The sequence below is a fragment of the Physcomitrium patens genome, chromosome 17 (genome assembly GCF_059467195.1).
Source record: "Physcomitrium patens ecotype Gransden chromosome 17, ASM5946719v1, whole genome shotgun sequence".
NCBI lineage: Eukaryota > Viridiplantae > Streptophyta > Bryopsida > Funariales > Funariaceae > Physcomitrium > Physcomitrium patens.
The window spans coordinates 12,670,198-12,681,883 of record NC_143426.1 but is presented as its reverse complement, the minus strand read 5'-3'; the positions used below and the strand labels follow the sequence as shown (position 1 = coordinate 12,681,883).

Here is an 11,686-nt window from a genome sequence, read left to right as displayed (position 1 = left end):
CTAGCACTCTTAACTAGTTTGTGCAATTGATTTTACATCTATAGTTCAAAATTTGAGAGTACTTGATTGATTAGATGTGCTAAGTGTATAAAATTACATATTAATCTAATAGTGCAATTGAGAGATATTTGGGTTTTGATATAAGAAGATATTAGAAGGTGGTAGTTTGAGGTTGGATAGGATTTCTATCATATCTAAAGATCTACTAATCAGATTAAGGTAAAATTTGGCATGGTATTAGAGAACTTGAAGATCAAGCTATATACCAATTTTGAATTGAAGTTAATAGTTGGAGGAGAATTTAATATTCGGACATTTGTGTCAAATTTCAATTTGGCAACCAAGTAACATCAATGTGGTTTTTAGGTGTTTTCTCACAATTTGTAAGTTGAATTGGAATAAATTATTTTTTAACACATAAAAGACTTATAGTGGCATTTTTATGCAAAAAAATTCTTCAAGTGAATGGTTAGATTAAGAGCTACAACTTTGCTAAATCTTACTGATTAAGATTAAGGTTTACAAAGAAAATTCAAAATTATCCAATTATGAAAGTAACAAGGTAATTGGAATTTATGTATGATTGAGATTATTAATAAGAGTATTTTTTAATAATTTGTATTGGATTTAAGTACTTTTGAATTGAAATTCAAATTAAATTCTTCTTATAAAGATGAAACATATTAAGATTTCTGGATACTTGTAAAATACAATCTCACCTTCCATAGCCAAATGATTGGTACATTCTCAAATAGAAAAACATGTAATATAGCAACATTTTGGAGGTCCTATAGGATATTGTTATATAGCTCCTATTTAAAATATATATATAGAGGCAAGAATGAAGCCTTTTTTACTCTTATCAATACCTTTCAAATCCTTAGTCTTATTTTAAGATTTTCTAGTCTTCATGTTTTTAGCAATAACCATTCTAGTTCAATAATATATCATCTTTGAGTGACTTTCTAGTTCTTTTCAGTGTCACAAGAGTGTATTGAAGATTTCTCTCTTCAAGCTTTATGTCCTTGATATATAGATATAATATAAATAAGTCTGTTCTTATTAATTTTTTATTAAAAAACTATATATCTAAATTTAATATTTATTCCATTTGGACTTTGTTATTTTGTATGTAAAAAGTACATATATGTAGCTACTAGGTTTTTTTTATAATTTGTGTTAATAATATTGATATATAGTAAGTCTTTGACTATTTTTAGTCAATTCTTTTAAAGAATATTGAGTTTGTCTATAATATAAGTACTAATGAATTTTATATCTTTGAATAGGTAGTGGTATTTATTTTATTTATAGATGAAGGGCATGTTTATTATTTTGATATTACAAATAGAAGTATGAATGGTAGAACTTGATTTTAAAACTTAAATAGAAATCAATTATAAAAATCTATAATAGAAGCTATTAAAGATAGAAATTAATTACTTCCAATTTATTTCTTCAATGATGATGTGGTTGAAGCCTTCAAACAATCAAGAGCCTATTTAATAGACTTCTTCTACAATATATTATATGTATAGTATATTAAAAAAAATATTTGAATTTTTAGAGTTTTTTTTTTTTTTTTTTTTTTTGTTAGTTGAATTGTATAGATATAATATTCAACTAAAGAAGCAATTGTTTGGCTATGCACTATTATCTTATTTAAGGTATATTTCTCATGTAGCTACACATGATTGATATGTTTTTTGAACTAATGATAAATTTTTTCAGCAACATATGGTAATATGGTAGTTGTTATATCATTTTATGATGTGATAGTTAAATATCTTCTTTTAGCCTAGAATAAGTTGGTTCTAATAATAAGAAAGTATTAAAGATTAATTTAGCCTAAATATGACTAGACTATTAATATCTAATTTTAAAAAGTTATAAAAAGAGATATTTTGAGGCTAATTTGTTAGAACAAATCCTTGGTTGTTTTTCTTCTCTTTTATTCTTCTTAAGTCTTGTATGTAGAGTGGATTGTTGAAATGTTGGAGATAAAGCCTTATTCATAAGTTTCTTTTTATTTATTTGATTTGTGATGCAAGACTAGTCCTATTGAGATATAATAGGAGCTTGAGAATATTATTCTTTAATTACATACTATTTTTTTATTTAATCTAGAATTTTTTTGTGGCTACATATGATTGGTATTTATTTTAAATCACCAATAAATTTAGTTAACAACATGTGGTAATGTAACAAAGCATCAAGTTGTAAGTTGATTCAAATGTAATTTCTTAAAAGTATGAAAATTGTAAAATAAGTTTTGTTAACTAAGTAGGTATCTATAAAAGTATAAATATCTAATTTAAGTCTAAAAATATTTTATAAATATTTTTAAAAAATAAATTATCTTTGAAATATATTTATCTACTTATATTTGTTAATTTCTATTTATTGAAGTAATATGGACATCTATTACATATATGGATGTAAGTCTAAAGCTATTTCAATTCTTTTAAATACTTTTATTATATTCCAACCTTCATTCAAGTTTTTGTAGTAATTTTGTACTTAATAATGTTATTTTTATTTTTAAAAAAATTATAATCATATATATTTTTAGATTTTTTAAATTTAAAAAATATATAAATTTAATTTTACCATAATATTAAATTAATTAATTTTATTTACTAATAATAGATTAAAATCATATAAATAAAATATACTTAATCAATACAAACATATAAGATTATGCAAAATTATAAACTTAGATTAAAATAGTCTTAGAAAATTATTATACATGCATAATACAATAGTATTTATTATTAAAAAAATTACTTATCCAAAAAAATCTAAAAGTTAAATTAAAAATAAATAATTTTTTTCTTGCCATATTTATCATTTTTTACAAATTAATTTAAAAAATATGAAATCTCATTATTAAAAAAAATGACTCAATGCATGTAGTAATTTATTTTTATAAGGATTATATATAAAATATATATATATATATATATATATATATATATATGTAAGTTGAATTTATCATATTTTTATTTTATTGATATTTTTTAGTTATTTATTTTTATCTTATATATAAAACTTTATTAAATTTATAAAATATTCATTAATAAAACTTATTTTTGGAATTTAAAAATATGAATTTATTTTTCTTCCACCTTTTACAAGTTTTTGTGTAAATAAAGTGCATTTTTCTTTATTCCTTTTTTTTGATTTTTAATAATATTTTTTTTTCCACTTTTAAACCTGCATTGTAATTGATAATGTTTTGCATTTTTTTTGTTATAAAAATAAAGTAATCCTAAAATATTTTTACATTAGATTTTAAACTTTAAAATGCCCATTTAATGGATTATTTCAGAATGGTTTTAGTTTTTTTTTTTTTTTTTTTTTTAAAAGATTTTCTTTAAAAAGTCTCTAGTAAGATTTTTACAAAAACATCTTCTTACTGAAAAAAATATCATTTCACTAAATCTAGATACATATTTTTTAATCTTTGTATGTTTTATTATTATTGTTAATATTATATATTTTTACTATAATGCTATAGTTATATTTCGAAATTATTGATTTAAATCATAGCACATGAATCTTACATATGAAGGACCTTATTCATTTTATTGATTTGATATTTTCCACTATCCCACTTACATGTACTATGAGTGCCTTTTAAAAAAGAAACTGTAAAGTTTTTATTATGAATTTTTCTGTGAAGAATATAAAAATGTTGTTAAAGTTCTAATCCTCAATTTCTACAGCTTTGACCAAAAATAAAATAAAATAAAATATAAATCCACTAAGACATTCATTCAGCACAATGCACACAACCGAAGAACTTATCAACCAAGCGAGAGCCATTCTAATACTTTACATCGACTTTGCCATGGACTGGTAACACCCAACTGAGGAGATTTAGAGGTCCAGCATGCGGCGGTGTGAAAGTGGTTTAGAAAAAACGAGCAAATGCGGGCGAGGGAAAAAATTAGGTCAACAGAGGAGACACGAGCGGATGAGGTAGATGAAAATTCGCGAACGAAGTTGGGGCGGGTGCCGGAAACATTCATTCGTCGGAGGGTGGGCTGGAGCCCAATCTGTTGGTTGGATCGAGACCCTGGTGCAGAGTGCGAATTCGCGGCAGGATAGACAATTCACTCCTAGTGGAGTGCCATCGTAAGCCAGAGGGAGAAAGGCTTTTGTGCCTTGCGGGGTCCCAAACAGGCCGCCAGCCAGCCCCCAATTAGAGCCATCACCGCTGGGCTGCCTGACCCTTTCCTACGAGCAGTTCTGTGCTCCGGAGCTCGCCTCGCCGTCGGAGCTCGAAGGGCCCGGAAGTTACAGGACATCCGGAGACTCACGGGACCGAGAGAGTTTCGAAAGGTTTTTGAGCTTTTGCATTCGAGATAGAATTTGTTAGGGAGCTATGAGTATGGATGCTGCCGCACACACCGCCTCCTCGACGTCGACGCTTACGCCGTCTGTGTCGCTGCGACCAGGTGGAGGTAGGTCAGTCGTGTTTCGGCCTTTTGCCGGAGGGACCAGCTTGAGTGGCAGCCAGCAGCAGAGTGGTAGCGGTGGTCAGAGGGTTGCGTATCAAGAAGAAGGTGTGGGAAACCCTAATGCGCCAAGGTTTTTCAGGACGCCTCCGGAAGCTAGGTCTTCCAGGAGCTCCCGCGACAGGATCCGGTACACCAGGGATGAGCTGCTGCAGTTCAAGGATGCGTGCACGGAGGCACCGGAGGAGCTGGTGAGCTCAGGGATTGATGGGTTGCTCTATAGCGTTGGTCTGGACGACGACTGGAGCAGGAGAGAACCTAGGGATTCGCCATTGCCGCCGACGCCCAGAGCCGCTGAGCCCGACACCAGGGATTGGAAAGCTCGAGCTCCGCTCCCTGCGCCTGCTCCAGTGCAGGAGGATAGATCCTCGTCTCGAGAGCTGCAGAGGGATAGAAGCTACAAGCAGCGTAATGATAGAAATGAAAGGAGCGAGAGGAATGATAGGAATGACAATCGGGGTGCTCGCGAGCAGTCAAATTCTTCCCAGGGCCAGCGTCAGCAGGAGAACGCACCCTCGGGGCCTCTTCCTGCAATTGTCAAGGCCGCCAATCCGTGGTCAGCTCGAAGGGGAGCCCAGTCCGAAAAGGAGAAGGTTTACCGGACGGTGAAGGGCATTTTGAACAAGCTGACGCCCGAGAAGTACGATGTGTTGGCGGAGCAGATGATGGAGGCCGGAATCAGCTCGGCTGAGATATTGCAGGGCGTGATTTCGCTGATCTTCGACAAAGCAGTGTTGGAGCCGACGTTCTGCGCCATGTACGCGCGGCTGTGCGAGCAGTTGAGCAAGGAGCTGCCGGAGTTTCCGAGCGAACAGGCCGGGGACAAGCCGATAACGTTCAGGCGAGTGCTGCTGAACACGTGCCAGGAGGAGTTCGAAGGCGCGGACGCGATGCGCGAGGAGATTAAGAAGATGACGAAGGCGGAGCAGGCAGTGGAGCGCGCGGAGAAGGAGAAGAAGGTGAAGCTGCGGACTTTGGGGAACATCAAGCTGATTGGTGAGCTGTTCAAGCAGAAGATGTTGCCGGAGAAGATCGTGCACGCTTGCATCCAGGAGCTGCTGGGGCAGGACCCGAAGGGAATACCGGCGGAGGAGAACGTGGAGGCTCTGTGCCACCTGTTCACGACGGTGGGGAAGCAGCTGGAGGAGAGTGCGAAGTCGAGGATGGCGTTCGACACGTACTTCGCCCGGCTGAGGGTGATCGGAGACAGCAGGAGCCTGGCGTCCCGAATCCGGTTCATGGTGCGCGACATCCTGGACCTGAGGTCGAACAAGTGGGTGCCTAGGCGAGAGGAGATTAAGGCGAAGACGATCAGCGAGATTCACGCGGATGCGGAAGCGAAATTGGGGCTACGACCGGGGATGATGGCACTTCGAAACGGGAGAGCAGCGATGCCCGGGTTCATGCCAGGGGCCGGAGGTATGATGCCAGGAATGCCCGGGATGCCGGGAATGCCTGGAGCAGGAGGGGGAATGCCAGGAATGCCTGGAATGCCAGGAGCAGGGGGGGGGATGCAAGGGGTTCCGACGATGGGGAGCATCATGGGGTCAGGATTGGAGGCGGACGGGTGGGAGACGGTGAGCGTGGGAAGGAGGAGCAGGAAAGACAGCTCTGGGGTTCTTCCGATGCCAGGAGCAGGGGGTTTCGGTGGGATGGGCGGTCCGATGGGTGGAGGAATGGGAGCAATGGGTGGTGCTCAGGGGCGATATGGTTCTCCATCGATGCGGTCGAGCTCGATGGGTGCCAGGGTTCTTCCACAGGGCAGTGGTGGATTTGGTTTCATGGGCAAACCAAGTGCATTGCTTGGTAATGCACCCGCGAAGCCAACGGTGGAGGCAGCGAAGGTGTCGGAGCCAGTGAAGGAAGTAGCACGTCCAGCACCTGCGGCTGAAGCACCTGTGGCTGCGGCTGGGCCCCCGTCTGCAGAGCTGACGAAGAAGTCAGAGTCGCTGCTGAAGGAGTACTTTTCTATCGTGGATCTGAACGAGGCACTGCTGTGCGTACAAGAGTTGAAGAAGCCGAGTTTCCATCCGGAGTTTGTGAGGATCGCGATTTCGACTGCGCTGGAGATGCGAGAGAAGGAGTGCGGGTTGGTGCTGAAACTGTTGGTGCACTTGCAGTCGAAGGGAGTGGTATCGAGCGAGGACTTGCGGGGAGGTGTGGTGATGGTGGCGGAGGGGCTTGAGGACATGGCGATGGATGCGCCATTGGCCCCGAAGCAGTTAGGAGGCATGATAGCAGGTCTGATTTTGTCGGAAGCGTCGGAGGTTCGGTTGATGCAGGAAGCTGCAGCGAAGATGGAGGACGAGTTTCTACAGAAGGATGTGTTGAAGGCTGTGGTGGACAAGTTGAAGGAGAACGAGGCGCAGGTGGGTGAGGTGTGTCGGAAGGCTTCGGTGGACAAGGAGGGACTGTTGAGTGTGACAGTGGAGGGCGACATTGCGAAGTTGTTAGGTTGAGTGATAGTATATTTCGTGATTTGGGTATTATTGACACATGGTTATGCGGATGACTGTCGTCGGTTATATCCTTCTGTTACGTTTCAAGACTCTTCGAGGTAGGGATTTTTCCTAAATTTGCAGGAGGATGTGCACATATCCTGGAGTATTCTATGGATGTAAGTTCTGTCTCGTCTCTACTTTTTGAGACCTGCGAAACTTCTTTTTGCACTGAGTTATAGATTGTACTTGGCGTGTTCAAGCTTGTTTAAATTATGATTTGGCAATAGTTGATTACGACAAGTGGCATGTTTTGCGTGATGGCCTTCTCTCGAATTTCATGCGGCGATTCATGATGTGTAAAGGCGAAGTTACCCGTGACTTACTTGGTGACAATGTAGAATGTCTTTCACTGGGTGATTGTCTTTTGGTAGTGAGGTTGTATCATCCCTATGCACCGTAGATATTCTTATATTCGAAGTCTCTTGTGAGTGATCTGGAGTGTTAGTGGATGTCCGTTTCTGTTTCTTTTTTTGCTCACTTCAAATCACAAGTATAAATTATTTGTTTGAGTCTACTGTCAAGTATGAGTCGTGAAATTGATTTATTTGGTCTTGTGTATTCATTGGGCATGTGCAAGTTTTGTATTCGTAGTTCATGATGAAAAAAAAACTTGAGCTCTGAAGAATGAAATGAAAGTTTTGTGATTGAACTAACAGAATAGGACCTTTCTGTTTCTTCATGCCGTATAAATTTTATTCTACGAAAGGCAGCTGCTACAACCTGCTGAAGTAAATTGGATCTGGCGAAACAACATCAACAGAAGAAATTATCTTTTTTATTTTCTAATTAAAGAGCAGGATTCCAAATGATGAAACACTTTTGACTAATAACTTTTAACGTGTATGCAATTTCTATTTTTTATGAACTTGATTCAGATCCATGCACATCATGATTGTAACTTCTTTGTACATCATGTTAGCGTCAAGAAGTAACACCTTTCATGATCCAAAGTCAGTCGACACTAAGTTTGTTGATATTGCTATGTATTTAGCAAATTGTTTTACAGTTGTGATTTATACATTTATTAATTTTAGTTATCTTGAACTCAGATTAAAAACTCCCTGCTTTGTAATTGAAAGGTGACTCTTATTGTATGATTTTCAAAAAAATCAAGATATATATATATATAAATAGTTCAAAACTTCATATTAATTAAATGAATATTTTCAAACATATTATACAATAACTTTACACTAATTTAATAATGATAAGAAACTCATATTATTGATGCAATTTTCACTAATGTGTAATGCTGATACATAATATTCATGCATAAATGTAATTTCAGCATGTACCAATTCACTGGTAATTTATTTATTAATTTATCTCTCCTACAATTATTGATTGATACAAATTAATATCTCATTTACTTGTACTCATTGTACTTGTATTGATACTTGATTTTACTTGTACTGATTTTACATAATTATAAAAGATTTTAAATAATTTTTACAAAGAGCAATAGCATGCATTTACTTTCAAACAAAATATATTGTTTGTTTTGACAGAGCCCATGTAAATAAATAGAGGTTATATTAAATTAATACACAATGATGATACTTTACATGAGGTAGTGAAACAATTTGGCAATAATATTCACATGAGAATGTATCAAATGTAAAAGTTAATAATGGTTAGGAAGGAACTACCTCCAAACTAAAATCAAAGAGAATAAATATTTATAGTAGATATTTATCCAAGTGAAGAGTTTGTCAAGTTCAAAAAATTTCAACATACTCACTTAAGTTGGTAGTGTAAGGGTAGCCCAAAAGGAGATATCACATCTCACAACTATAAAACATTGGTGAGATAAATAAATACATGTAACACGTATAATCTATTACCATCATCCTAGTTTGAATCCACAACATCTTGAACATAATGAACTATTTGTCATAAAAACAAAGATTGTTACACACAACATATCAAGTGCTACAAACCAATCACAAAGTATGTAATTTGAACCAAATACAAATGTACAACCAACACACTCTCTATCAAGAAGGGATTCTTCCACCTAAGTATTCAAACCTTAGTTGATGTTAACAAAGTCAACTCACAAAAAAATCTAAATGGATGGAAAAATCACTGCACCAAACTAAACCAAATACATCCAATTGGATTTAGCAACTGATGCAACATTGTGACATATCTTTGTTGTACCCAATAGACTCTTTGGCACATGTCCAACTAATAACATGGATACTTATTAATAAAAGGGTTTTGCCTCCCATCTACTACATCCAAACTTTAAGACAACAAGCTTAGTAGAAACCTTTGTCTAGACTTAACACTATGGATATGAACCTACAAGAAGGAATAATCATTTACTAGTTGGAATGTCAATAGTTCTGCAAAAGCAAATTGAAGATGATTCTTCAAAGAATTTACACAGTTGTGGATTTACTAATTCAAATACTGTGTTTAGAATTTGCATTTCTGTCCATCATTGGCAATGTAAAACTTTAATTGGGGTGATCTGGTATGTGTGGGGTGTTCAAATGCAAGGAAAGTTTTCCAATGTCTTCATTTTTCAGGGGCACTAAGAAGCTATTTGGATGTCAGCTTTCAGAGCTTGAGGGGTGAGTGGTTTTTGTTGTCTGTGCTTAGTGAGGATTATGGGGCTGTGAAGTAAAAGAACATCGAAGAGCCTTTGAAAATCTGATCTGGTACCCACCAAATTCTGCTGAAACATGTCTAGTAATGCATGGGAACTTTTGGTGGCAAAATGGCAGTTTTCTGTGACTTATTGGTGTGGATTCAATTCAAAAATCCTAGACAATGTAAATGACCAAAATCATGTGAATATGACAATAGTGTGAAGCTCTGATTATATTACATTTTTACTTATCAAAGGCATTAGAGAATGTAACCTCACTGTAACTGACAAGGTTTTAGGGTTAAGGGTTTAGAGTTCTACCAATGTTGATGGTGTGAATTTGTGAGGTTGTTGCACTCAAGGAGGATATCAACTTTCACTGTTTTTTTTTTTGTTTTGCTTCATCAATTCAGATGCTTAGACTGTTCTATTGTACCCTAATTTTCTCTATTGCTTTGTGAGCAGTAATCCCTATGTTGGGTATAAATAAGCTGTAGTTTGGTTCTGTAGTTACTGGAGCACAAGAGATTGATTTTTGGCTATGATTGGAAGTTAATGTTGCTGATTATGAGTTTTTGAATTGCCATGTTATTTCCATGTGGTCAGTAACTAAATCTTCTTTGCTAGGGAATTTTGTTTATGCTGTTCAATGTAAATAAAGAGTAAGCTCATGGTCGGTTATTTCCCATTGTAATGAAATGTCTTGCTTAACATTGTACAGAAGCAAGACTCCATCAGCACATCACATTTGTACATTGGAATATTGGTGGATTATTGTATCATCAATATTGGTGTTAATTGACATCAACATTTGTGCAGGAGTTGCATTCAAAAAAAACTTCACATTAACTTTGTCATTATTATTAGGTTGGCTGCTTGGCCCCTGCTCTTTAATTTGTTGGTCTATATATATATATATATATATATATATGTTGGTCTATATATATATAAATGTGTCAACAAGATTGTAAAATTATGTGAGAAAAAATAATTTTGCATGACAATTTTACATTATGAGATGACATTCCAAAATATACACTATAAAACATGCTATCTTGTAAGAATTGCTTGATTCTTCAAAGGTTTTTGAAGAACCAAATGAAACTACGTATATTAATTTTATGAGCATCAAGAAATGAAATAGTGAATGTTGAAACAACCACTACCAAAACAAAAATTAATAATTGACATCTTAAAACCACACAGTAACCAGGTCATCTAACACAAAGATAATTTGAGATTTAAAAAAATAAAAATAAAAATAAAAAAACTTACATGTGATAAAATCTTCTGCATCTTGAAAACCTCATTTCATGACTCATGATACTTTATAAAAAAGACTTTGCAGTTGATTGTGTGAACATCAGACATGTAAATAGACTTTGGATTGCAAACACAAAACCCACATGCACAAGATTGCAATTAATATTCCTAAACTTATTTGAACCAACGACTTGGAATAACGTTCATCCCTTTTTGTAAATACCAACTTCTACTTTTAAGAAAGACAACCGAGAATAACAACAATGACAACAACAACATTAATAATATGTGTTTGAAAATGCCACAGCAATAGGTGTAAAGGCAGGATTAGAGGACATCGTCCTCTAATTTTGGCCCCAGCGCCATCAAATTGAAGAAAAAGACTCGAGGGTGGTGCCATTTCCGAGGCGGGTTTGAATTTTGACGTGGGAGAATGGAAAAATGGAGGGCGTCGCCAAAGCCAAAGGCCTGCTTCTCAACGGCTCTCTCACTCGCATTGTCTCGCCGCTGCTTCTTCTTCTTCTTCTTCTTCTTCTTTTTCGTCATCATGGCCAAGTCCCCCCGGCGCCTCATCGTGGCATTGCCGCCCCTCTCTCAGCTCTGTACAGGCTCCACATTGTTGGGTCTAGTCCTTAGGTCGCTGATTTAGCCCTACTTTGAATTTTCCTCATTGTTGCGCTTCCGACATCGCGCTTTGTGTCGGAGCTCTGACCCTGTTCTGAACTTTTTTTCTTTCCCTTGGTTGGATCCTCGTCGGTGTAAGTGATGGTTCGATGAGTAATGTGAGCGTGTCGCCATCT

At 36.4% G+C, this 11,686-nt stretch overlaps 1 protein-coding gene across 1 annotated transcript; it reads left to right on the top strand.

Moving 5' to 3' along the window:
• Positions 1-4,113: 4,113 nt before the first annotated feature.
• LOC112294551 (eukaryotic translation initiation factor) lies at positions 4,114-7,196 on the top strand. Its single transcript, XM_024545125.3, has one exon. The coding sequence runs from the start codon at positions 4,391-4,393 to the stop codon at positions 6,980-6,982; it is 2,592 nt and encodes an 863-aa protein (XP_024400893.1). The 5' UTR covers positions 4,114-4,390; the 3' UTR covers positions 6,983-7,196.
• Positions 7,197-11,686: the final 4,490 nt, after the last annotated feature.

What these genes read in the sequence shown, in the direction of transcription:
- LOC112294551 (XM_024545125.3), top strand. Translation starts at nt 4,391, where the DNA reads ATGAGTATGGATGCTGCCGCACACACCGCCTCCTCGACGTCGACGCTT.